The 26,019-nt window shown below is 55.2% G+C and overlaps 1 protein-coding gene across 12 annotated transcripts; it reads right to left on the bottom strand.

Annotated features, from left to right (window-relative positions):
• Positions 1-215: 215 nt before the first annotated feature.
• UBXN11 (UBX domain protein 11) lies at positions 216-24,381 on the bottom strand. Of its 12 annotated transcripts, none has more exons than XM_055261090.2 (16): positions 24,305-24,381; positions 20,724-20,848; positions 20,485-20,590; positions 19,374-19,402; positions 18,612-18,710; positions 15,043-15,155; positions 14,545-14,599; positions 14,037-14,113; positions 11,337-11,463; positions 3,643-3,857; positions 3,286-3,363; positions 2,216-2,336; positions 1,994-2,097; positions 732-805; positions 517-657; positions 216-437 (listed from the first exon to the last, which is right to left on the bottom strand). In XM_055261090.2, exons 3-16 carry the CDS (start codon positions 20,553-20,555, stop codon positions 233-235), a joined length of 1,509 nt encoding a protein of 502 aa, XP_055117065.1. In that variant the 5' UTR covers positions 20,556-20,590; positions 20,724-20,848; positions 24,305-24,381; the 3' UTR covers positions 216-232. The 12 variants fall into 12 exon arrangements, with proteins under 12 accessions (XP_055117065.1, XP_055117067.1, XP_063487534.1 ...); XM_055261092.2 differs by having other exon boundaries at positions 15,055-15,155; positions 24,305-24,380; XM_063631464.1 differs by having other exon boundaries at positions 15,043-15,188; positions 24,208-24,341.
• Positions 24,382-26,019: the final 1,638 nt, after the last annotated feature.

The following is a 26,019-nucleotide window of genomic DNA, read 5'->3' as shown; positions in this document are numbered from 1 at the left end:
CCCCACTGCATCCCTCCCTTCACAGGATCCACTTAGCCCTCCTTGGGAGAAAGAGGAACCTAGAAGACAAAGACCCAGCAGCCAGGCCCGCCAGCTGGGGCTCGAGTTACCAAGGGGCGGGTCGGCACCGCCCCCTCCCTAGCCCAGCTGGTCCCAGGCCTTTCCTACATGCCTGGCGAGATGGCCCACCCCTGAGAGCCTGGCGGAGCAGGGGGTTGAGGGGGCGGGCGCTTTATTGGGGACCGGGACTGGGACTGGGGCCGGGACCGGGACTGGGGCCAGGACTGAAGTTCGGGCTGGACTTCGGGGCTTGGCGTGCCCGCAGCAGCAGTGCTGCTTTGGGCACGAGGCCTGCAGCCTGCAGTGTGAGTGCATCGTCCTGGTAGAGGGTGGGCGGGAATGTGCTGAAGATCTCAAAGGCAGAGGCATCCATGGCCCTGGGGACCAGGCAGAGCAGATCAGGCTGGGCACCGGGGCCAGAACCCCTCCGTGGCCCCAGCCCTGCCCTGCGCCCACCTGGCCTGCGCTAGCAGAGCTCGCACGTCCCCAATGGTGTTGTCAGGCTGCATCATCAGTAGGAAGGCCTGTTCCCCATTCTCAGACTTGATGCGCAGCATGGAGAGCCGGGGTGCCGGCGTGTTGGGCGACTCCCGGCTCCTGCACAGCCCAGAGGCCATCAGCGCTCGGTGACCCAACGCCCCCAGGCCCTCACCTCCTCGTCCTGCCCTCACCTCTCTCGCTCAGCGGCCAAGGTGGGCGTCTCCACCACAATTTCCTGGATCCGGGCAGGCAATGGGCAGCAGTTCTGGAAGGTATCAATGGAGGGTGGACAGAGCCCTAGGCCCCATTTGAGTCATCCCCGTTATCCTTAGAGGGACACATCCTTGACCAGGGACAGATGAGACCAGTGAGCAAAGTGGGAGGGGGTGTTCTGTATAAACCAAGGCCACAGGAGGGGCAGTGGAAGGGGAAGAAGGTTCTGGGAGGCAGCCCCGTGGTTCCCCCCAGGTAACCTCCCGTTTCAGTCTAATGGAGACAGAACCCCACACAGATGATAATCAGGCTGGAAGCCTACCCCAGCCTGGGGTCAGGGGAGGCTTCCCTCGGAAAATGACAACCGAGCTGTGACTGAAGGATGAGTGGGAGTCCTTAGAAATGGAATGGGTGCAGGGATATTCCAGACAGCATCAACAAAGATCCTGGGGTCAGGGAAAGCTTCCTAGAGGTGGCGACACATTTGGGCAACTGCCAGCATTATGTGTGGCTGAAGCTGGGGCGCAACTGGACTGGAAGGAAAAGGCTGGTGTGAGGAGGGGCCTGGCAATATAGGACGGGCCTTGAGTGCCAGCATAAGGAAGCTGGCTTTATCTCAAGAACCACTGGAACATTTCAACAGGGAAGGCGGCCTGGAGGATGGTCAGCAGGGGCAGGAGTGGCAGTGGGAGAGACACTCCCAGCTGTCTGGGAGAGACACTCTGGACCCTAGACTAGGGTGGTGGGTGGCGCGAATGTGGAGAAGGGATGCATCTGGGAGAAGTTCTGGGGGTGGACAGACCAGATAGGACTTAGCAATGTGTGGGTGAGGGAGGCAGAGGAGGCCTGAGAAACTAAGGTTTGGTGCCTTTCACAGGTGGACACCTAGGAGGAGAAGCAGAATAGGGAGCGAGGAGACAGAATGATGAGGGCCAAGGAGAGTCTGAGGCAACCACGAAGGGAGTACCCAGTACTGAGGTGGATATTTTGGCCTAGACCTTGGTGGGGGGGCCTGGACTCTGACTTTAGCCCTCTTACAGCCAACCCACCTGCTTTCTGGGGCCCAGCCAGTGCCCTCACCAGCCTCACAGTTTCCAGGAGACAGTGGAGCAACAGCTCTGAGGGACTCATCAGGTGCCTCAAGCTTGAGCCTCCAGACAAGACACGGTCCTGGCTGGCTGGACCAGGGCTGGTGCTAAAGTTCCCCCAAGAGGGCTGGGGGAGTTAGCGTTGGCCTCACCTGCAAGGTGTCCCTGATGGGGCCCCGGATGTCAATCACCTCGCCTTTCCGGATCACAAACTTGGGGAGCCTGTTCAGAAATTTCTCAGCAGTCATCCTGGAGCCTGCAGGGACAGCATTGGGAACCGGGGCCCAGGAAGGACTATGAGTGGTGGTGGAGCCCCCCTGGAGTTTGTTCTGCAGTCCCCCGGCCCCCTGGCTCAGCCTGGGGGCCAAACTCACCTGGGTGCTCCTCCACCCTGTCCAAGGCCTTGTGCATCCGCTGCCTGCCCACTGCACGGCCCTCGCCTGGGAAGGGGTCCAGCCCATCCTCCAGGTAGACCTGACTGCGCAAGTCACTCACCTGGCAAAAAAGGGCGACAGCAGCGGGCCCAGCTCTTCAGCCCTTGGCCCCACTTTCATCCCTATTTGCCTAAACACAGGCCAAGGGTATGGTCTAATGCAACCCCCATTTTACATATGAGGAAACCCAGGCCTCAGGAGAGCCACAGTTCATACTGCTGTCATCTCCCTCAGCCCTGCTGCTCCTGTAAGCACCCCATCCACGCCAGCTGAAGCTGCAGTACTGACTCCTCCTTGGAGACCCCCCTCTCAGGAGCCTACCGTGAAGGCAGAGTGTGAGGGGATCAGGAGAGGACAAAGCCCCTGCTTTTTTCCAGTCTGCAGCACAAACCATCATCGTACATGGAACCTCACTTGCCTCAAGGCATAGCTCCGAGGCCCCCACTGTGGCACGAATGCCTTAAACACCCCCCGTCATGACTCATGCTGTTTCCTGAGCCCTGGTAACACATGCTCCCTCCCTGACACACCCTCAGTGCGGCACTAACCCACCACCCTCTGGAACACGCAGCCGCAAGGGCTCCGGTGGTGGCACCTACCCATGGGGCCAGCTCTACCTTATGTCCTTGAGTCTCAACATCTGTCCCCTCTGCTTTGCATTTGTGGCTCACAGCACTGCCTCCCACCCTACCCAGATAGCTTCAGGAGACTTGGGGGATAGCTGGGCCACTTCTGCAGGGACCCCAGGTTGTCAAGTTGTCCTGAAAGCTGGAGGCAGTGGCCCTGCAGCCGAGGCTGTCTCCAGGGTGCCAGCAGAGGGCGCTGCCTGCTGCTCTGTTTCGGGCCTCTCCGCTCCCTTCCCAGCCTGGCTTCAGGCTTATCCTCCTGAAGGGCATCAGACTGGGGTCCCCCAGGGAGTGCAGTGGCTTCCCCTCAGAATAGGAGGTGCCTGGGGCGGCCCCACTCCCTTCAAAATCCCCAAAGGTGTGGTTTGAGGAGCAGCTCATTACCTTAAAGGGGACCCCATTGGGGTATACTCGCTGGAGCTCTGAGGGAAAGAAGCCATCCAATATGTCTCGGAGGCAGCGCTGCAAGGGGAAAGGAAAAGTGAGGGGGTGGCCTGGGCCTTGGGCCCACCTTGCCCTGCCACTGGTCTGGATGGCAGGCCCTAGATCCAGGGTCACCCAGTGCCGCACTCTGGAAACATTCAGAGTCCCAAGCCTTGGGAGAGGGGCCTCTGCAAGTCGTGTGTGGGCCTGGGTGCCCCGTGGAGGGCAGGCTAGGCCTGGGGTGAGCTGGCTTCATCATCCCCAACTAACAGCGGGCAGCAGGGACACTAGAGCACCACCCCCCGACACCACTCCTACCTGTGTGGAGGGATCGTAGAAGGGCTGGAAGGGCCCGTCGAACATCATGATGCCATTCCGGTAGAGCTTCAGCGGGATGGGCTCCAGGGTACGCAGCTGTGCCCCACCGGGCACTGGTGTCACCTGGGTGTCACCCTCTACCACCAGCTCACTAAGATCCTGCAGGCTGGCCAGCAGCCTGTCAAAGTCCACCTCAGGGGGCGCCAATGAGTCCCCTGGCAAAGAGGACAGACACCTATGAGCCACCTCTCTGCTGTCCCTAGCCTCTGTGGCTCTCTCCCAAGCTGGGCAGCAGTCTTAGTGTCTCCTTGACTGACTGCCTGGGGAAAAGGAAGGACAACACTAGATAATAACAGCAGCTGTCTTTTACTGAGCACTTATTTTGTGCTAGGGGTTTACTATCCATATTCCATTCCTACTTCTTACCAAGCCTTCTATAAAGGCTATAATCACCTCCATTTTTTTCAGATGAGGAAACTGAGGGTTAGAGAAAGTTACATGGCTTGTGAGGAACACAGCAGTAAGCAGCAGAAGCAGGATCTGATCCCAGATCTGTGTCAGGCACTGGGTTGGCAGCTGAAAAGCACAGGGCAGAGCTCCCAGCTCTGGATCAAGGCCTTCTGGGTTCAAATCCCAGCTCCTCCCTTCTATCTGTGTGACCTTAGGTCATTTAATGCTTGTGCTGCAGCATTCTCTTCTAGAATGGATGACAGCAGTATCTGCCTCCTAGGATGGCTGTAAGGCTTCAAGAAGTGACCACGTAAGAGCCAGCCTGGAACACGCACCCTGTCCGTGTTTGCTACTGTGCCCAGCTCTACCTTGCACACATGGTCCTTACGCCATCCCTGAGGCTTAAGGCAGGGGTAATTATTTTTATTTATTTGAGATGGAGTTTCACTCTTGTTGTCCAGGCTGGAGTGCAATAGCACAATCTTGGATCACAACCTTGCCTCCTGGGTTCAAGCGATTCTCCTATCTCAGCCTCCCAAGTAGCTGGGATTACAGGTGAGTGCCACCACACCCGGCTAATTTTTGTATTTTTAGTAGAGATGGGGTTTCATCACATTGGTCAGGCTGGTCTTGAACTCCCGACCTCAGGTGATCTGCCCGCCTGGGCCTCCCAAAGTGCTGGGATTACAGGTGTGAGCCACCACGCCAGGCTGAGGCAGGGGTTACTTAGATTCCATTTTACACACAAGGAAACAGGCCCACAGAGATGAAAAATGACTCGCCCCAAGCCACTCAGTGAGAGGAGGAACTGGGAAGGGAGCCGGGGCTGACTCTTAAGTGTGTTTCCCCCACCCATCTGCACCAGCAGGAGAGGGAGGTCAGAAGAGGGACAGATGGCTTTTAGGGAGGATGTAGGGACAGCTGCTGGCCAGAACAGATATGGGACAGACCTTAGGTTGTACAACTATTTCTGGGTCACAGACCCCTTTGAGAAGCTGACAAAGCTCTGGCCTCCTCTTCTGAAAAATGTGTGGCACATACAGCTGTGCACTGGCTTCAGGGGAGAATACGGAGTGCTGGGACAGCCGTGATGGATAACAGAGCAGAAAGGTGGAGGGCAGGTAGATGCTGGCTGCGTACAGACCAGGGGTCTGTTCTGTCATCTTTGATGGGACCTGGCCCCCAAGTAAGTCATCTGTTCGGGTGTGCCCTACAACACACCAGTAACTTTTGGGGCCTCGGAGAGGCTGTTTTTCAACAGGACAAGCAGGCTGCGGCAGGATGTGGGTCAGGGCTCTGGGGACCTAATTCCTTTCCTCTCAGTGGTGCAGTGGCTGTACCAGGGAGGTGCAGATGTGTTTCCTGTTGCTTTTGCAGGAGGTGAAATGGTAAGCCCCAGCTGGCCTCCTCCTCTCCCCTACACTTCCTACCGTTGAAGGGGCTATACCTGCCCCCACCCCCTCCGGGGGTTCCCGCATAGTCCCTGAGATTCCCAGGAAAAACTCGCCTAACATAATGATACCAAGACACTATTTTCTTTTAACAACTACCTTAAAAACAAATAGGCAACCTAAAAACATAGCAGAATAGATAATCTCATACAATGCCTGCCTCAACCCTTTTTTTTTTTTTTTTTTTTTTCGAGAAAGGGTCTCCCTCTGTCACCCAAGCTGGAGTATAGTGGCACAGTCATGACACTGCAACCACGACCTCCCGGGTTCAACTGATCCTCCCACCTCAGCCTCCCAAGTAGCTGGGACCACAGGCAGGCATCACCACACCCTGCTAATTAATTAAAAAAAAAAATTGTAGAGACGGGGTCTCGCTGTGTTACCAGGGCTCCATCTTCTTTATAGATGGGGAAAGTGAGGCCCAGAAAGGTCAGATGACATAGCCTTATCAGACCAGACAGAGCCAGGAAGAGCACCAAATACACCAACTCCTAATTCAATGCTCCTGCCGCCTCCCAGGGCCGGGGGTTTTCCAGGCTGATGAACGTGGGTGGTTGACATGGGATGGCGTGAGACCAGGGAGGATGCCAAGAAACGACGAAAGGGAAGAGAGAAGGTTGCCAAGAAAACGGCCCTGGCTTAAAGAAGTAAAAACAGGTGGCCCAGGCAGATGCTGGATATGATAGAGTGGAGATGAGACCAGGGGCCAGGAAGAAGGAACCACAGCTCTGGGCAAACCAGCACTGAGAGAATGAGATGGGAAGAGCTACCACAGCAGGGCCTTGTGAAGCCAGTGAGCCCCCACCACCCCACAAGGATTCAACTGAGGCCTGACCCGTGGATGGAGAGAGGTGCAGTTGGGGAGTCACACAGCGGGAGGAAGGTCAGAGGGCAAGTCCCAGGTCTGCCCTGAGCTAGCAGCATAACTCAAATGGAAAGGCACTTCCTCTGTGAGCCACAGCCATCCTTTCTGTGCAATGGGGAGACAAGAACCCTGTACTGCCTGCAAGATTCAGCTGGTGAACCTGTCTGTAAATGACAGCCCTGTGCCAAGCGCCAGGAGACAGGCATCACCATTTCTGTTTTACAGATAAGGAAATTGGGCCGTGTGAGCTGTCACGCCCCAGATCATGCAGCTTGCAGGGCCCAAGTGACTCAGCCTCAGTGCTCAGTGATCACATAGGCTGCCTCTCAATATTGGTTCTTGGGAGGCTGCTTACTGGGGTTCCTTTTCCAGGGAGAGTGGCCATGCTGGGAGATCACCTCTGAGGCCTCATCCAACTTTGAGAGCCCACGAGCATATTAAAATGAGGAGAAGGGCGGTCAAGTCCAAGCTCTTTGTCCCAACTCCCAAGACCCTTACCTAGCACCCAGCCTCCCCTCAACATGCCCCTCGCCTAGCGCTCTGGTGGGCACTGTAGGGCGCTTCCAGGCTCTGTAACCCTGGGCCTCTATGGGCCTCAGCTTCCTCTTCTGTATGATGAGGACAATAAAAGTTCCCACACTTCACAGGGCTGCTGTGAGGCTTGGAGGAAGCGTTTGGCAGATGGTGGCTGTTGTTGTCCCTAGCACCGCCTACTCATCGCTGGGCTCAAGCTGTGCCCACTCACCCCCACCTCCTCCAAGAAGCCTTGCTAGGAGCCCCCCCAACCTGCCTTGAGGCTGCATGCCTGGAGCCCTTGGGCCCACTCCCTCGGCCCTCATCACAGGCTGCTTTCTGCTTGCTTGTTTGCCTTCCAGCCATGCTGGGCACCCCTTGAGCTCAGGAGCATTGAGCCCTGAGCTAGCAGCAGAACTCAAATGGAAAGGCACTTCCTCTGTGAGCCACAGCCATCCTTTCTGTGCAATGGGGAGACAAGAACCCTGTACTGCCTGCAAGATTCAGCTGGTGAACCTGTCTGTAAATGACAGCCCTGTGCCAAGCGCCAGGAGACAGGCATCACCATTTCTGTTTTACAGATAAGGAAATTGGGCCGTGTGAGCTGTCACGCCCCAGAGTGGCTGGGCCACTAGAAGCAGGGTTGGATCCTCCTCTCCAGCAATGTCTGAGCACCCGTGCTCTGCTAGGCCCTGCCCATCATGGCAATGCCCACGCCCAGGGTCCTGCCATCCTCAGGCTCAGACTCAAGTGAAGAAGACAGGGCGGCAAACGGCGACAATGGCACGTGTAAGTATCGCTGTGGGGGCTGTGGAGCCCAGAAGAGGGCCAGAGCCTATCACGCTCGGTGGAGAGGTGGCAGCCCCTCACTGCGCAAGTGCCCACGGCACCCCGGCAGCTCACGCGGTGCCGCCCTCCATGTGCCTGCCCTTGACCCTCAGGCAAAGACGGCTGCAACAGGAAGTGGAACCACTATTACCACACATCTGCAAGCCGGGCCCAGCTCTGGGGACTTTACTGCAGTCACTCTGCTCCTCAGAGGAGCCAGTGCAGGAAAGGAGGCCCTGCACGTCTGGTCCCCACCAGAGCACTTAACCAGCCTGTGGCCTGGCAGGATCTGAACTCAGGCCTGCCGGGTCCCACCTGCAGCTCTCTCTGGCCCCTGCCATTGAGCTACGCACCACCCTGTCCCCACCTCATCGTGTGCAGATGATTGTCCCAATGTGCTCTGATCATCCAAGCCTGGGCACACGGGCATCACAGCCAATCACATGCAGCTACACACCCTTGCCCATGTGCCAAGCACTGGGACATGCATGACAACAGCTAGGTGACAGTGGCTGTCACAGTTTATTACCACATCCATTCAGGGGCCCTAGGAGCCCGTCAGCAGGAAATGAACTCAGAGGGGGTCAGCGATCTGCCGACCTGGGGTCTGACCCGACCTGAACCCTGCCTCAGCCAGAGCTTTTAGCCCCTTCCCTCAAGCAGAGCCCTCCCCACAGAGCAGCACAGCCCACACAGGGCAGTCAGGGTTTGCTGGCGGAGGTTGGATTTGCCCTGAGCTTCAGAGGAGAGGGAAGCAGGCAAGGCACTCTGTGGGGACAGAGCAGGAGCAAAGGCTGGAGGCAGAAGTGCAGGTGGGGAGGGGTCAAGCCAGATGGCTATGGGGATTGAAGGGCAGGCCCAGGGGCAAGTCACGCAGGCTGCGGAGTCAGGGAGTCTCCAACCCAGACTCAGGAGTGTGGGGCTTGAGAGGAAGGAGGGAGGCGTGTGGGGTGCTGGCAGGGAGAGGTGGAGCCATGGAGGGAGGCAGGGACTGACTTGGGTAGGGGAAGTAGGGATTTCAGAGGGGGATGGGAGGGTGAGGATTCTCAGGGGAACAGGGAAGTAGTGAGGAGTGAGGAGTGAGGAGCTCAGAGATGCAGAGGGTGGAGGAGAAGTGAGAACCTCAGAGCTGACCAGAGCTCTCAGCCCCGAGGCCCAACACCTGGCCCCAGTGGCGTGTGACCAGAGCAGGACTGTCCCTTTCATGTCTCCACGGACCCTGAAGCACCTGGCACAGCATTCTCTGTGACGCTGGCAGAGAGATGGGGAGAGTGAGCAATCCAGCCTGAGGCCAAGCCCCTTCATGGCCCCACTGGCCCTCCTCCCTAGGAATCCCAGGCTCCAGAAAGTTTGATCACCCCCCTGGCTCGGCACAGACGGCCCTGGCTCACCCTCCACGGGCCTCCACCCCAGCGCCTGTGGGAGCCTCTCCAACAGAGGGAGAGCAGAGCAATCAGCCGAGTGTCAGGCCAGCAGGGGCCAGGCTGTGAGCCTGAGGCCTCTGGGCAGGAGCAGGTTGGCACCTGGGGAGAGAGGAACGGGGACGCAGGCGAGAGAGATGTCCCAGGAACGGAAGCTGCTAGCGACGAAAAACATGACATTCATCTGGCAGAAAGAGCCGAATCAAGGCCCCCTGCTGCCCCATGCTAAAAAAAAATCAAAAAACAAAAGAAGGAAGAGAACGCACGGAGGGACCACATATATGGCCAGGGCCTCCAAGATAGAGGGCAGGGTTTTTCACAAGTTACTTTGACTTGAGGCACTCAGAGCACAACCAACCAAACAGGGCAGAGTAGGAATCCACAGAGCCAGGTCCAGAAACCAGCCATCTGGAAAGGAGCAAGGAGGTCCCCCCTGGCCAGGAGGAAGGCTGCCCTGTAACAAGATGACAGGCCTACCTGAAGCCTGAACCCAGCCTGCCACACAGGGCCGAGGGTGCAGCACTCGCGGGCCTCTGGCCTAGATCCCGGATACACATTCTCAGAGCACCTGCAGCCACCCAATAGGGCCTCACCTCTCACTCATGCCAGGGATCCCTCGAGAACTCTCCCCACGACACCCACCCTGGGTTCAGTTAGAGCTTTGGTATTGGAATGCCTGGGCCTACAGTGCCCTGGGCAGCAGGGACACACTCCCCTTCCTAGCATCACAGGGGCTGCACAGTCCCCAGCTTTGCTGTGTCCCAAGTGGACTCGGCATCTTTCCCGCAGCTGTGCTCCCTTAGGTTATCCCTGACTCCTCCGGTCCTCTCCCTCATGAAAAGACACCAAGGCCACGAACTCCACCTAAATCTCTCTGCCCATCCCTTCTCACCATCCCCACCCTCAAGCTGGGCATCATCTCATCTTCTGCCTCGGTGACCAACTGCCCTACAGTGGGCTGTCAGCCTTAAGTCTTGCCCCTCTTCCCTCAATGAGTCCACAGACTCCCTGAGTGCCTCCCTTTACCCATCTGTGAAATAGAGTAACTCCTGGCCCCTGTCAAGGCTATGAAGATGCTGGCAGGGCACAGTGGCTCACAACTGCAATCCCAGCACTTTGGGAGGCTGAGGCAGGAGGATCACTGGCATCCAGGAGTTCAAGACCAGCCTTGGCAACGTAGCGAGACCTCGTCTCTACAAAAAATAAAGAAAATCAGCTGGGTGTGGTGGCACGTGCCTGCAGTCCCAACTACTCAGACAGCTGAGGTGGGAGGATCGCTTCAGCCCAGGAGGTTGAGGCTGCAGTGAGCCAAGATTGTGCCACTGCACTCAGCCCACGCAAAAGTGAAACCCTGCCTCAAAAAATAAAAATAAAGGAAAGAAAAAAGAAAATGCTTTGAAAGCTGCAAATGGCTGGGTGCGGTGGCTCACACCTGTAATCCCAGCATTATTGGGCTGCCGAGGCGAGAAGATCACGAGGTCAGGAGTTTGAGACCAGCCTGGCCAACATGGTGAAACCCCGTCTCTACTAAAAATACAAAAATTAGCTGGGTGTGTTGGCACACACTTGTAATCCTAGCTACTCAGGAGGCTGAAGCAGAATTGCTTGAACTTGGGAGGCGGAGGTTGCAGTGAGCCAAGATCGTGCCACTACACTCCAGCCTGGGTGACAGAGCAAGACTCTGTCTCAAAAAAAAAAAAAAAAAAAAAAAAAGACATGGCAGGGGCCCACAGAACCAGGTGGATTCCGAGGGCCATAAGTGAACCTGGAGAGGGAGGCCAAGCCTGGGAATTTGGGAGCAGCTTCCAGAACAGAGGATCTCTTTTTTTTTTTTTAACGGCAACAGTTTCTAGATTGGTGGTGTTTTGCAGACTATGTAACCTGAGGCAAATGAGGCCTTGCGACCTCTTGTATCTCTGGGTCTCTGACAGATGAGCAAGAGAGAGCAGAGGGGGGACCGCGGAGAAGTGGGCCAGCAGGTTAAGTGGTCAGTGATGGAGGCCGAGGCTGCTCCCCCGTCATCTCAGGGGCAAGTTGTGGGCTCTCAGGGCGTCTTGGGTCAGGGGCCCGGGCATGAATGAGATAGGCCTCTGGGGAGCTGCCAGCAACAGCAAACTGTTGGAGAATTCCTTTTGAAGCGGGCCTGGGGCGGACGCCCTGCTCTACCTGGCTTCCAGAACTTCTTGGCTGTCATCCAGTCCCTCTCGCCATCCTCTGAGACCGTCTTGCTCTCTGAGTCCTCCTGGTCCATGGGCTCGCCCACCCACTGCAGGTCATAGTCACTGAGGAACCGCTGTGGGAACGACGGGGGAGATGCAGGGGCACCGCCAGCTCAGCCTCTTCCCAGGGAAAGACAGCGTCAGCCCAAAGCCCAGCCTCAGTCTGCAGGTGACGGGGCCCCCAGAGCTGACCAGACAAAGGGATGAGTAGGGGGATCTTGCCATTTCCTGGCTGTGACCTTGGAAAGCCACCTCAGCCCCTGGAGCCTCAGACTCCTCCTCCAATAAAATGGAGATGACGGTTCCTGCCACATAAGCTTGTGAGGAGGGCTCAGTAAGATCACTCAGGTCAGCGCCCGGCCCACGCGAGGGCTGGATCAGCTCAGCCTCCTTGGCTGCAGGAATCATGTGGCCCAAGTGTGGGAAGGAGGCAGGGCTGAGGGATGTGAACCACGTGCCAGCCTCCCCAGGGCTTGGCCACATGTCCCCTCTGCCACAGGAAACTTCTGGACTGTCTACATGTCCACACTCCGACTTCTTTTCTCAAGCCACCCTAACCTGGCTCCATCGCCATACCTCTCTGAAACTGCTCAAGGTGCTGCCACCAGCAACCTAACCCACCCGCTGCCACGCGCATGGGCACATTTCTGTCTTTATCTTTCACCATCTGCTAGTTTTCCTCCCATCTCCTGGGCTGTTCCTTTCCAATTTCCTTCACCGTTTCCCCTTCCTATCCAACACCAACTCGTGGGGGCCCAGCTCCATCCACACGCTCTCCCAAATATATACGACAGAACCCAAATTTGTATTTATGCGGATTTCACTCGTGCTCCAGACTCACATTTCCAACCGTCTACACTTGGATGTCTAATGGCTGTGGCTCTTGCCCCCATTTCAAACCTCTCCCACGCCAGGCTTTCCTGTCTCCAGAAATGGCACCCCCTCCACCTGGGAATCCTCTGTGGCCCATGCCTCCAGGATGACCCACAAGGCCTGTGGTGTCCCCTTCAATGCAGCCTGGAACCCATCCGCTGGACTCCATCTGCTGCCACCACCCTAGTTCAAGCCACCGTCATCTTTCTCCTGGACAATCCGGAGCGGCACCTGCCTCCCCCGTCCTCTCCTAACCCACACCACCCACCCCCACAGAGCAGGGTGGTCTTTTTGTCAGGCCACCTCTCAAACTGAAGCCTTCCAATGGCTTCCCATTTTTTCGGGACAGGATCCAGCCAGCACCATGGGCGGCTCCAATGTGATGAGGCCCGTACGACCTCTTCTCTTTTCCCGTTCTTCTCCTTCCTCCACACAGCCACCGACCACAAGCCAAGTTATGTGGTGGGAAGTGGCACCTTCCCTGTCTAAGGCCTGGATCCTCTTACCCCATTCCCCTCCTCACTCACCAGACATCATGCCCAATGTCACCCCCGCAGGTGGTCCCCCAACTTGCCTCTGTGGTGTCACCCATTTCATCAAGTCACAGCACTCTCTGTACTTGTGTACCTGTGTACTCGTTTGTTCCCCTCCCCACAGACCGGCAGCCTCATGCAGGCGGGGGACCATGTCTGTCTTGGTCATGCTCTGCTCCGGGCCTGCCCCAAGCAGATCCTCCAGATGAGGCTGTTAAATGACTGAAGTGATAACTGTGTGGCGGAGATGCATGCAAGGGCAGTCATGCCCCTGCCCCGAGGCTCTGGCGCAGCCCTCACCGCCTGTGGCCACTGCTCGGGGACAACCGCAGGTATGAACAGCTTGGAGCGGGAAGGGCTCTCAGCTGCAACGGGAGGTTTGCTGCCAAGGTTTTAAATTAGATTGGGACTTTGGAAACCAATTCTGCACGGAGAGGGAGAGAGGCTGAATCCCAGGAAGAACTGGCAGGGCCCATGCGTGCCTGGGACCCTTCTCTGTGCCTGGTGTCCCTCTAGTTCCCTTGCTGTTTGAATGGCTGTGTGAGTGGGGGAAAGAAAGGTGACTGGGGTCACTGAGTCCCCAGTGAGCAGAAGTCACAGCCAGAGGCAGCAAATTGCTTAACCAGTTCAGTGCTAGGTCCTGGGTGCACAGTGACAAACAGGAGGAAACTGCTCCCTCCTTCGTGGAGTTCAGAGTCCCACAAGGGAAGAGAGATGAGGCACTGAGAAAGTATGGGATGGAAAACCTACCTAGGAGGCCCAGGGGATGTGACTGAGGACAGTGAACTGACCTGGGGGAGGTGGGGAAACATTCCAGCAGAGGGAACAGCAACAGCACGGCCCAAAGCCCTGAGGTAGGAAGCAGCTCCATGAGGTCAAAGAGCCGGAGGAACGGCCTCATGGCTGGAGGGGAGAGTGGTTCAAGCTAAGATGAAGAGGCATGCAGGGGCCAGCCCGCAGGGGCCACAGTGAGGACTGTACCATTCAGTTCAGTGGGAGCCATGATGTCTGCTAAGCAGGGGAGAGGTATGTTCAGAGCGCCCAAAAGCAGGGGTGTGCCCCAGCCCCAGACACCTCCCTGGCTCTTTAAAGTCTGGGCAAGTCCTGGGTAGGGAAATGCAGGGCAGAGCCCCTAGGTGGGATGTGACGAGGAGAGGCCCACAGAGTTGGGCCTGAGGAACGTGCCGTGAAGAGCTGGGGACTGCTGGCTGCCCGCATCCCCCGGGGCCCACCTCTCTCACCTCCATCTCCCTGACCTGCCGCTGCAGCTGCACGCACATCGTCTCCAGTTCCTCCTGCCGCTGCAGGGTTGCCTTGGCTTCAGGGAAAGACAGGGACAGGCTTCAGCTGCCCCAGCAAGACACTGCCAGGTCACCTCTGCCCTGAGGGTCATCTGGAGAAGCTGTTCTGGGGATCCCCCAAGAACTGCCTCTTGGCCCCCCACCTCTCTGGCCTCTCCTCTGACCCCGTGGCGGTACCTTGATGGGCCCTAGGAGGCTGCCACTCCCCTCAGAGCCTCCTGTCCTCCACACTTCAGATGGGACTCGGTCCCGTGTAGGAGGGCATGGAGTGACTCTAGCACTGTCCTGCATATGCTGCAGCCCCTCTGTGGACTCAGCTGTCCAGACCCTACCAAGCAGTCAGCTTGATGCTCTTGATGCCAGAAGCCATTGTGAAGCTTCCAGGAGCCCTGGGCCCAGGGGAGGTGCCTGACTGGGGGTGCAGGTCAGCCCCCCAAGAGCCACCTACCTGGGTGTGGCCGGAGGGTCTGCACCAGGTCCTCCAGGGCCGCTATCTTCCGATCCTGTAGCATAAGACACAGGGTGAGCACAGGGCCTGTGCTTCCCAAAGCCCTGCCCAGACAGTAAGCTCCAGAACTTTGCCTACGTTGGATGCTGGGGAGCAGCAAGCCCCTGCCACCCTTTGGCACAGCCACTTCTCCTGGACCTCAGATAACCCCTGCAGTTCCTCTGAGGTAGGGAGAGGTGCGGCCCACACCTGAGGACCCCCGCATCTGAGGGTGCCACCCAGTCCAGGGTCTACCGGGTCCTGCTCAGCTGAGGGGAAGAACCCCCCAGCCTCTCACCTCGGGTCACAGGGACCTAGATCAGGCCCAGGCCACACCTGTTCCTCAAACTGGGCAGGTCAGTGGGGAAGATGGTTCTAGCATCACCCGCCCTAGTCCAACTCCAAGCCTCCCCAGCCCAGTCCCTCCACCTCTCAGACTGGCCCCTGGCCCTGTCCCACCTGGAGCCCCACCTTGGACAGTATCTCATCAGTCTGGGCCTTCACCTGCTGCTCCAGGTCCCACAACTTCCTCGTCATGGAGGCCATCAGCTCCGAGTCATGGGATGCAGGGACTGCCACGCACGCAAAGTCTTTAGAGCCCAGACCTAGAGTCAAGGCCGAGTTGTGGGGGTGCAGGGAGGAGGATAGGGGTCCCAGGAATGGAAATGAAGGTACTGACAGCAGCTCCCACTGGCATCATAGGAACTGTTCTAAACACTTCATGTAGATCAACCCCCTGTAATCCTTGAAACACACCCAAGAGGTAAATGAACTGTTTTAGGAAACTGAGACACAGAGGGATCAAGTAATTTGTCCAACATATACAAGGAAGTGGTGTAACATATGGATCACATCACTCTGAAGCATTGCCAAAAATTTCACCCTCAATCTAATCGAACCTCCAAATCTAGCGTCCAGTTGGTAGGCAAAACGGCAGATAGAGGAGTGAGGCAAACACCCCACGGGCAAACTGCCAGACAAAGCCAGAATGCGGGGCGTTGTAGAAAACAGTAGCCAGGGCCGGGCGCGCGGTGGCTCACGCCTGTAATCCCAGCACTTTGGGAGGCCAAGGCAGGTGGATCACTTGAGGCCAGGAGTCCGAAACCAGCCTGGCCAACATGGTGAAACCCTGTCTCTACTAAAAATACAAAAATCAGCCGGGCGTGGTGGCAGGTGCCTGTAACCCCAGCTACTCGAGAATCGCTTGAACCCAGGAAGCAGAGGTTGCAGTGAGCCAAGATCGCACCACTGCACTCTAGCCTGGGTAACAGAGTGAGGGGCTCTGTCTCAAAAAAAAAATAAAATTAAATTAAAAAAAAGCATGAAAACGGAAAAAAAAGAGAAACCTAGAGGAAGAAGCAGGCCTTTTCCTTTTCTTCTCCTAGATACTGTCCTTTCTATGTATGAAGCAGGAACCGCAGTCATCATCCTACAACCACATGAGGCTGACATGTCAAGGCAGGTTCAGTGGAAAGATGGAGAAACCTGAGCCCCTGATGATGTCTGGGAGTCACTGAATTAACACCCCTGGAGCTGCCTCTTTAGGATTTCTTTGCATGTGGGATAACAAAACTTCCTTAATGTTCTTGGTTGAGGAAGGGTTTTCTTTGACTTATAGTTAAATGCATCTTAATTGACAAACAAACATTTGGGAACTGTCTACACATGGAGTGCAGGTGAGCTCACTGGGGCACAGTGGACACAGAGGAGAATCCAGGCCAGAGGAACATCACATTGAAAAGCTGGCTCGCACCTGTATTCCCAGCACTTTGGGAGGCCGAGGCGGGCAGATCACTTGAGACCAGGAGTTCGAGACCAGCCTGAGCAACATAGCAAGACCCTGTCTCTACTAAAAATACAAAAATTAGCCAGGGATGGTGGTGTGTGCCTGTAGTCCCAGCTACTCGAGAGGCTGAAGTGGGAGGACTGCTTGAGCCTGGCAGGTCGAGGCTGCAGTAAGCAGTGATTTGCACCACTGCACTCCAGCCTGGGCAACAGAGCAAGGTGGTCTCCCAAAAAAAAAAAAAAAAAGACTGAGGCAAAAAAGGAGGTGGTGATGACAGCTAAGAGACAAAGCCTAGAAGCAGAGGGTAATGGGAGGGCCGCAGCTTGGTGCCTAAGAACTTGGTGGAGGTCCTGAGAAGGAAGGAGCAGTGGACAGTATAGGACACTGCTGGCAGAGAAGTAAAATAAGGCAAGTCCTCATCTGTTACCTTGGTAGGGACAGATACTGGCTGGGAGAGAGGAGGGGATGACAGGGGGAAGCAGGGAGAGGACACCTGGAGCTCTTTCAAAGAAAGAACCTGGTTGCCATGGTTACTACTGAAAGTGACCTGGCTGGGTATGGTGGCTCATGCCTGTAATCCCAGCACTTTGGGAGGCTGAGGCAGGAGGACTGATTGCGCCTGGGAGGCTGAGGTTGCAGTGAGCCGTGGTCGCACCACTGCACTCCAGCCAGGACAACAGAGCAAAACCCTGCCTCAAAAAAAAATAAAATAAAAAAGAAAGGTGGCCGGGCGCGGTGGCTCACGCTTGTAATCCCAGCACTTTGGGAGGCCGAGGCAGGCGGATCACGAGGTCAGGAGATCGAGGCCATCCTGGCTAACACAGTGAAATCCCGTCTCTACTAAAAAATACAAAAAATTGGGCCGGGCGCGGTGGCTCACGCTTGTAATCCCAGCACTTTGGGAGGCCGAGGCGGGCGGATCACAAGGTCAGGAGATCGAGACCACGGTGAAACCCCGTCTCTACTAAAAATACAAAAAATTAGCCGGGCGTGGTGGCGGGCGCCTGTAGTCCCAGCTACTCGGAGAGGCTGAGACAGGAGAATGGCGTGAACCCGGGAGGCGGAGCTTGCAGTGAGCCGAGACTGCGCCACCGCACTCCAGCCTGGGTGACAGAGCGAGACTCATCTCAAAAAAAAAAAAAAAAAAAAAAAAATACAAAAAATTAGCCGGGCGTGGTGGCGGGCGCCTGTGGTCCCAGCTACTCGGAGAGGCTGAGGCAGGAGAATGGCGTGAACCCGGGAGGCGGAGCTTGCAGTGAGCCAAGATTGAGCCACTGCACTCCAGCCTGGGCGACAGAGCGAGACTCCGTCTCAAAAAATAAAAAAAAAAAAAAAGAAAGCTGACCCCAGCCAGGGTATAGGAGATCTTGGCTTTGTGGTGAAATGGCCGCGGAACCTTAGGCCAGGCTCTTCCTGTCTCTTTTTCCACCTCAATTCCCTCCTCCGGTAAAATGGAGAGCCTGGTGGAGGATCATCAGGCCCTTCCCTACGGCTGGCCTCCTGATGGGCAGCCACCACGCTGAGCACCTCGTGTGACAAGCACTGGCCAGGGGCCTTCCACCGAGGAGCATCTCATCGAATCCTCCCAACACGCTGCCCTCGCTGTTCCCATGCCCACTTCACAGAGGAGGCCTCAGAGACAGAGAGATGCGAAGTTACTTGCTCAAGATACCACAGCTAGTGAGCTAGTGGAAAGTTCTAACCTTATCCCCAGCATTCCCAGATCCCGCCCAGCACTCTGCACGGCTCATCCCTGCCTGCCCATGTCTCCCCTTTTCTCAGACCTGCTAAATTCCCGCTCTGGGAAACCACCCTGATTAGCCCCATCCCACTTTAGGTGCCTCCATGAGCTCAGCATTGCCACAGACCTCTGCCAAGCTAAGCAGACTGTCTAGGCGACTTTGGGCCTTGCCAGAGCCCTGCAGAAGCAGGAAGCTGAGCTCTACCCTCAGGCTCTTCATCCCTCTCTGACCCTGAATCCTGAGCCCACTGATACCACACCTGGTAACTACAACCACAGCCTGGCCTGGGGCTGGGGCTGGGCCAGGCCTCCTGAGCTAAGGGTGGGGCTTGTGTGGCTTTACGCCAAGCCAGGTCCCTGACACGATCAGCCAGGAGTGGAAGCAGCTGCCTCAGACCAAACAGGCGAGAGAAAGGGCCATGCCTCCTCCCCAGGCCTTGCCCTTTCTCTGGGGCCCCCTCCTGCAGCCAGAACCCAGACCCTTCCGGCCTCTGCTCTCACCTTGCAGACTCACAGGGGCCCCTATGCCGCCATAGCAGGAAGGGACTGAGATCTTTTCTTCTGAGCCACGCCCATCACTCAACATGTCCACCTCATCTTCTGCAGACAGGGATGCCTAGGTCACCGCTCTGGGGCCGAGACCCAGAGGAAACTCACGCCCTGAGCCCTGGCCAGCATGATACGGCCTATGCACTGTGCCCCAGGGAGTTTGAGGAGAGAGATTTCACAAGGCTGGGGAGCAAGGATCCAACCAGAATGGGGCTGTTTTGGAGTTCTTCCAGTCCTGCTCCCAGGGGGACCGGCATGGCCAATGCCATGGTAGGGCGTTGGGGGGCAGGGACCCAAAGGCCTGAGCTACAAGAGTCAGGGTGGCAATGTGTGGACAGGCCTCCCAGGAGAAAAGGCTGTCATGCTGGGGGAGGCTGGAGGGGGAAGGGGGGCTGGGATCCAGACCCCCGGGCTGGGTAATCTCTTGGCCCTCACGTGGTTTCTAGGCACACACAGGCCAGTCCCACAGTGGGTCAAGGGGTTCAAATGTGAGTGGCAACATCTGTGCCAAAGTATGGGGCCTCCTAATCTGAGAGCTTCCAGGAGGGAAGCGCAGCCCTCAGGGAGGACAGCGTGGGAGCTGCACACAACACGGTGGAGGCCGCTGCTCCAGCTCACAAGGGCCTTGCTGGTGTGACTTCTCTCCATCGGTCCGACTGTAGGAGGTGCGAGCACATGAGAGGCGAAGAGGGCATGAGGGCGGGGCACACTTACCATCTCCATAGATGCGGATTCCTCGCCTCCTGGGAACCCAGGCAGGAAGAAGGAAGAAATATAAGTTAGGGCCCCTGGAATGATACTAGGCATAAGGCCCTGGGCACTGGACTTCAGCCAAAGCTCAAAGAGATGGAAGCAGGGCCTCTAACTCTTGAGGACTTCCAGCCCCAAATCCCAGCCCCAGCCTGGGGTGAGACAAGGGACAGGCTTCGAGGTGTCTGACTTCGCCCAGTGGAGAAGGATGGGGAAGAGGTGAAGAGCAGAGTCTTAGGTGGGAAGACTACAAGGCTTGCAAAGCCCATGAGCTCAGCCCCAGCTCTGCTCTGCAAAGGCTGTGAGGCCTGTTGCTTAACCTCTCAGAATCTTCTAGGCCTTAGAATGACTCAAAGTGGGGCCAGGCACGGCAGCTCACACCTAGAGTGCTGGTAATTCCAGCACTTTGGGAGGCCGAGATGGGCAGATCACGAGGTCAAGAGATCGAGACCATCCTGGCTAACACAGTGAAACGCGTCTCTACTAAAAATACAAAAAATTAGCCACGTGCCTGTAGTCCCAGCTACTGAGGCTGAGGCAGGAGAATCGCTTGAACCCAGGAGGCACAGGTTGCAGTGAGCCAAGATCATGCCACTGCAATCCACAGCCTGGGCGACAGAGCAAGACTTGGTCTAAAAAAAAAAAAAAAAAAAGACTCAAAGTGGTATTCCAAAGAGCAAGAAGGAAGAGAGGTAAAAAATGTTTTGAAAACATGAAAGTGCTAGAGAGATGTAAAAGTTTTCCCTTTACTGAACCCCACACAGGGCCTGGCCCAGGATAGGTCCATAGACCATCTGTGTTTGCAGAATTAATCAATGAACAGTGAATGAACAGATGGGATGCCAAGCCACTCCTACAGGGCCCATATCTTACTAAAAGCACAACCCATTTTATGCTTAGATCCCAAGTTGGGCGCCCCAGAAGAAGGTATAAAGAAAAAGACAGTCGTCAGGGAAGGCTATGTGGCCCTTCTTTGTATTCCCCAAGACACTAGGAGTCATTGTCCTCTGGCCATGGAAGGATGGAAGAGGATACAGGGGCGGGGACAGAAAGACCCCCGAGGCTGGCTCCTTACCCAGGATTCACAGGCTCCGAGGGCAGGGGCACTTTTCGGGTCTTGCTAAGGGAGGCCAAGGGTGAGCTCATAGTTCTACTTCTAGAATCCAGCTGTCAGGAACTCCCTAAAGGAATGCAGGAAGTCAGCCCTTGGGGACAGAGGGGACAGACTCAGGGCTCCAAGCTCAGGGGGTAGCCTGAAGTTTCCACTTCCCTGGCTACTCTTCCTAATGGGAAGCACTGTCTAGGCAGCAGTACCTTTTGCCTCTTCTACTGTCCCCACAGAGGTTTCTGGAAGTTTCTGTCATCTGCCTGCTCCTCTGGGTATACGGCTTCCTGCTCTGAACTGAGAGACCTTTGGCCTGGTGGTGCTTGGGAAAGGACTATGAGGGTGGGATGGGATGCAGAAATTAGTCAGAAGCCTGGAACTTTCCCAAACTTAGAGCCTGAAAATGCTACTACCCAGGAGGCTGCCCGTCCATCAGCCAGCTGGGTGACACAAAGCCCAAGTGTCTCCTTCCCTCCCACCAGAAACCAGGTGCCACTCCCAACATCTCAGAGCCAGAGAGTCCAACCCACAGGCAGGATTCAATCAAGACACAGTCCATGTGGGCTGGGCTCGGTGGCTCACACCTGTAATCCCAGCGCTTTGGGAGGCCAAGGTGGGTGGATCGCCTGAGGTCAGTGGTTCGAGATCAGCCTGTCCAACATGGTGAAACCCTGTCTCTACTAAAAATACAAAAATTAGCTGGGCGTGGTGGCATGCTCCTGTAGTCCCAGCTACTTGGGAGGCTGAGGCACGAGAATCGCTTGAACCCAGGAGGTGGGGAGGTAGCAATGAGATGAGACTGCACCATTGCACTCCAACCTGGGCAACAAGAGCAAAACTCCATCTCAAAAAAAAAAAAAAAAAAAAAAAAAAAAAAAAGACACAGTCCATGTGACACCAAGGTTAAGATGCCAGGTTTTGCCACTCATGGAGTAACCCATCCTCAGTTACTTTTAGTATAGAATGGGGGTAGTAATAGTACTGGCACAGGCAGGGTTCTGAGCAGATTCAGAGATAACAGAGAAGGTCTAGCCCAGCACCAAGCTCAAAGGAAGCACTGAAAAATGTGAGTTGGGGCTGCTGTTGTTTTTGCTGTTGCTGCCACATAGGAGGCACTCGTAAATGTTAGTTTCCTTTCCTTCCCTCTTCCTTCTGGAAAAAGGAGTGCACCTGAGGGACATAATCGAAGGCTACTACTCTATTCAGTAAATGACCTCAGGTGATCCGCCCGCCTCGGCCTCCCAAAGTGCTGGGATTACAGGCATGAGCCACCGCACCCAGCCTGGACCAAATTTTTTAGGACAAATCCAAGGAAGTTCCACTTTGAAGATGTCTGGTTCTGGCCTCAACCCTACTTCTGAAGTCAGTTAGCAAGGGAATCCATGCTGCCTGGAGGCAGCCTCCAATGCCCTCACTGCAGAGTTTGAGAATCATGCCCTGCCCCTTCCTTGGAAGGAGCCCTCCTCAAGGATCAGGCTGAGTTTCTTCACCCCCACAATCCAGCCTCCCAAATCTGTCCCCACCCTGCCCCAGCCCCTGCCCTATCTGGGCAGCCTCACGGGTTATATGGCCAAGGCTCCCTTCATTAGTTCCCATGTGCTACCAGAGAGATCTTCTTAAAACATAAAGCAGGCCGGGAGAGGTTGCTCATGCCTATAATCCCAGCACTTCTCACCCACGGAAAAAAATGCAAAATTCTTGCCAGGCACGGTGGCTCACACCTGGAATCCCAGCACTTTGGGAGGCCGAGGAGGGTGGATCACCTGAGGTCAGGAGTTCAAGACCAGCCTGACCAACGTGGTGAAACCCCATCTCTACTAAAAATACAAAAATTAGCCGGGTGTGGTGGCAGGTGCCTGTAATCCCAGCTACTCGGGAGGCTGAGACAGGAGAATCACTTGAACCCAGGAGGCGGAGGTTGCAGTAAGCAGAGATTGCGCCATTGCACTCCAGCCTGGGTGACAGAGCAAGACTCCATCTCAAAAAAAAATTCATAATTCCTTGATATAGGTGACCTGGTCCCTGCTTATGTCTCCTGACCTCATCTCCCATCTTGCTGCCTCCCACACTTGAGCCACCTGAACTGCTAGCAATGCCTCAAATGCACGTGTATCCCCCCTGCCTCAACCTCAACCCCCCCACTCCCAGGTCTCCCCACTCCTACCTGCACCCTTCCCTTGGCCAGCTAACTCTTTTTTTTCCCCTTCAGTTTGTTTTTCACTTATATTCTAGCTTTTTATTTGAAAATTATTATAGATTCACAGGAAATTAGAAAATAGTACAGAAAGATCCTTTGTATCCTTCACCCACCTCCCCTCAATACTTTTTGTTTTGTTTTTTGAGATGGAATCTCGCTCTGTCGCCCAGGCTGGAGTGCAATGGCACAATCTCGGTTCACTGCAACCTCCGCCTCCCAGGTTCAAGCAATTCTCCTGCCTCAGCCTCCGAAAGTGCTAGGATTACCAGCGTGAGCCACCACACCTGGCCCATCTCTAAATTTTCTTACTTCAAAAAAGTTACATAAATGGAATTATACAGTATGCAACCTTTTTCATAAAACGGCTTTGAGATATAATTCACATATTTCACCTTACAGTGTAAATTTCTTTTTAGTATATTCACAGAGCTGTACTACCATCACAATTTTAGAACATTTTCATCAGCCTAAAAAGACCCTGTACCCTTTAGCAGTCACCCCCCACCCGTTTCCCAGGCAGCCTTAGGCAACCACAAATCTACTCTCTGTTCTATAGACTTGCCCACACTGCACATTTCATATAAATGGAATATATACTAAAATATACTAAAAACGATTGAAATTTACACTTTAAAGGAGTGAAGTATGTAATACGTGAATTATATCTCAATAAAGCTGTCATAGGGGAAAAAAAAACTCCTAAACCAAATCCAACATTTTCGTCAAACTCACTTCCTCCCATTTCCCCCTTCTTAATGGGACCCCATCACCCAACCACATTTTTCTCTCCTTCCTTCCCTCTTAACGCCATCTTTCCTCTTACACCAAACCTTGCAGGTTACACTCTCTCACATATAGCTACCCCTTTCCATGGCCACCGTCGGCCGTCCTAGTGGGACCCTCACTGCCCATTCTGAGGGCTGTCACGTGGCCCCCAACTGACTTCCCTACTTCCAGTGTCACTCCAGTCCAGTCCGACACATTGTCTCCACGTTAATCTTCTCCCAGATTACAAGGGCCCCTGAGGGCAAAGGATGCATTTCCCTGTCCGTCTGGGGGGACTCCTGAAGGCAGGGGCATGTCTCTTTCTCCTTCAGATTAGGGAGCCCGGAGAACAGTCGCCTACCTCCTTCACTTTGGGGCTTCCAAGGGCAGGACTGTGACTACCCCTCAGGCCAAAAGCTCCTTAAGGCAGAGTTGTCATCCACTTCAGACCTGGCTCTGAGAGCCAAGCTGTGTACCATGCCTCTACATCTTTGGGACCAAACTCAGTGCTGTGCTTGACTCGCGACATTCTTCTTCACACCTCCTCGGCCTATCCGTCATCCCCAGGGCCCAGAGCTCTGGCGGGGACACGGTCCGGCCCGCTGCCAGGACTCCCTAATGCCCCCAGGACGCGCTCAGGGAGCGACGTCTATCACGACCTAACCCAGCCCTGGAAGCCGTGGCGCCTCCTTCCGCCTCCACGCGTAGTCATGGTAAGCAGGGTCCCGAACCTCTCCTGTGGGAGCCGCGGAGCTCGCAGGCCCTCGGGGCTCGGGCTCCAGCCTGCGTGGGGACTCCAGGGGCAGAAAGGTCTTAAGCCAGACTCACCACGCAGGGCCGCTAGCCATCCCGCAGCGCCGCCATCTTGTTGTCACGCGGTTTCCTAGGCGACCAGGACCCGTGCACTTCTCATTGGCTAGTTTGAGGGAGGCCTGAGCAACCTGCAGACAGCGAAGGTGGATATAGTCGCCTGTGCTCGGATTCTATTGGCCCACAGAGTCGGTATTCTTCGCGGGCGAATCCCAGAATGCACCGCTCTGAGCGGGCTCCTGGTCGGGGCGGGGGGGGGGGGGGGCGGTTCGTTCATACCTTCACGTGCGGGAGGAAGGAGCCTGGGATTAGGTTAATGAAACTGCTGGCTGCCTCTGGACCTGAATGTGTGATCCCGACAGTGCCGCTATTTTGCTAAATTGATCTTGTGGGGGGGATTATCCCCCTTAGCTTATTTCCCCATATGATCAGTGTTGTAACACGAAGTACTGTAATACTTCGCGGAGGCTGCTTTGAGGATGGATTGCGATGATGCAAGTACTTAATAAATGTTTCTTAAATCTGAGTTTCTGTGACAATTCCTTGACCGGATTGGCGCCCGGAAGGGAGGCCCAAATTCTAGTTCCCTTGTGTAAGAGTTGGGTAAGACAATTTCCCCTCCCTGAGCCTCATCTGTAAAACTGTGTTGGATTAGACTCAGTCACCAAAACAGCTAAAGGCAGTTAAGAGCACGAACTTTGGGATTAGGAGTCCTGGCTCCTTGCTGTGTGTTCTTGGGCACTTTATACACCTTAGTTTTTTTATCTGTAAAACAGTGATAATACCTACCCCCACTGGGTTGCGGTGAGGATTAAATAAGATAATGCAAAGTACACGATTTTAAAGGGGAAAGCCGAAACAGAAACACCTGTAGAGAGCACTTTTTCAAAACCTTTCCTGCTGTTAATCATCATCATCATCTCTCCACCCTTTCAGCTGTGATGGTCTGGGAGTTTATGATTTCTGATCTCAGGCACTCACTTCTTTGTGCCCAGGTTCAAAAGCCCTTTCTCTGCACAACACAAGACTGTTTTTTTTTGTTGTTGTTGTTTTTTTTAATTTTCCGTTTGACTTTCTAGCCTACCACATTCAGGGATGGGTAGACTCTGCTCACTGCAACATCCGCCTCCCAGGCTCAAGCCATCCTCCCATCACAGCCACCAGTGTAGCTGGGACTACAGGTGCACACAACAACGCTCAGCTAGTTTTTGTATTTTTTTGTAGAGACGGGGTCTTGCCATGTTGCCCAGCCTGGTCTCAAACTCCTGAGCTCAAGTGATCCGCCCATCTCTGCCTCCCAAAGTGGACGGCATTCTTTATATGCAAATTGGAAGCTAAAGAGAGCGACCACTACTGAGTGCCTTCCAAGTACCAGGTGGTAACAAGAAATTTACAGATGAGGGCTGGGCGCGGTGGTTCACGCCTGTAATCCCAGCATTTTGGGAGGCTGAGGCAGGCGGATCATCTGAGGTCAGGAGTTCGAGACCAGCCTGACCAACATGGAGAAACGCCGTCTCTACTAAAAATACAAAATTAGCCGGGCGTGATGGCGCATGCCTATAATCCCAGCTACTCAGGAAGGCTGAGGCAGGATAATTGCTTGAACGTGGGAGGTGGAGGTTGCGGTGAGCTGAGATCACGCCATTGCACTCCAGCCTGGGCAACAGGAGTGAAACTCTCTCTCAAAAAAAAAAAAGAAAGAAAAGAAAAGAAAAAAAGAAACCGATGAGAAA

The sequence above is a fragment of the Symphalangus syndactylus genome, chromosome 22 (genome assembly GCF_028878055.3).
Source record: "Symphalangus syndactylus isolate Jambi chromosome 22, NHGRI_mSymSyn1-v2.1_pri, whole genome shotgun sequence".
NCBI classification, from domain to species: Eukaryota; Metazoa; Chordata; class Mammalia; order Primates; family Hylobatidae; genus Symphalangus; species Symphalangus syndactylus.
This window is presented reverse-complemented; position numbering and strand designations above follow the sequence as displayed.

Excerpts from the sequence above, each read along its gene's own strand:
- UBXN11 (XM_063631464.1), bottom strand. The coding sequence starts at position 20,555 with ATGAGCTCACCCTTGGCCTCCCTTAGCAAGACCCGAAAAGTGCCCCTG. Across the intron at positions 11,464-14,036 it reads GGCAGGTCAGGGAGATGGAG|CGGTTCCTCAGTGACTATGA; the intron begins GTGAGAGAGGTG and ends TCGTTCCCACAG. Across the intron at positions 2,098-2,215 it reads CAGGGTGGAGGAGCACCCAG|GCTCCAGGATGACTGCTGAG; the intron begins GTGAGTTTGGCC and ends CTGTCCCTGCAG.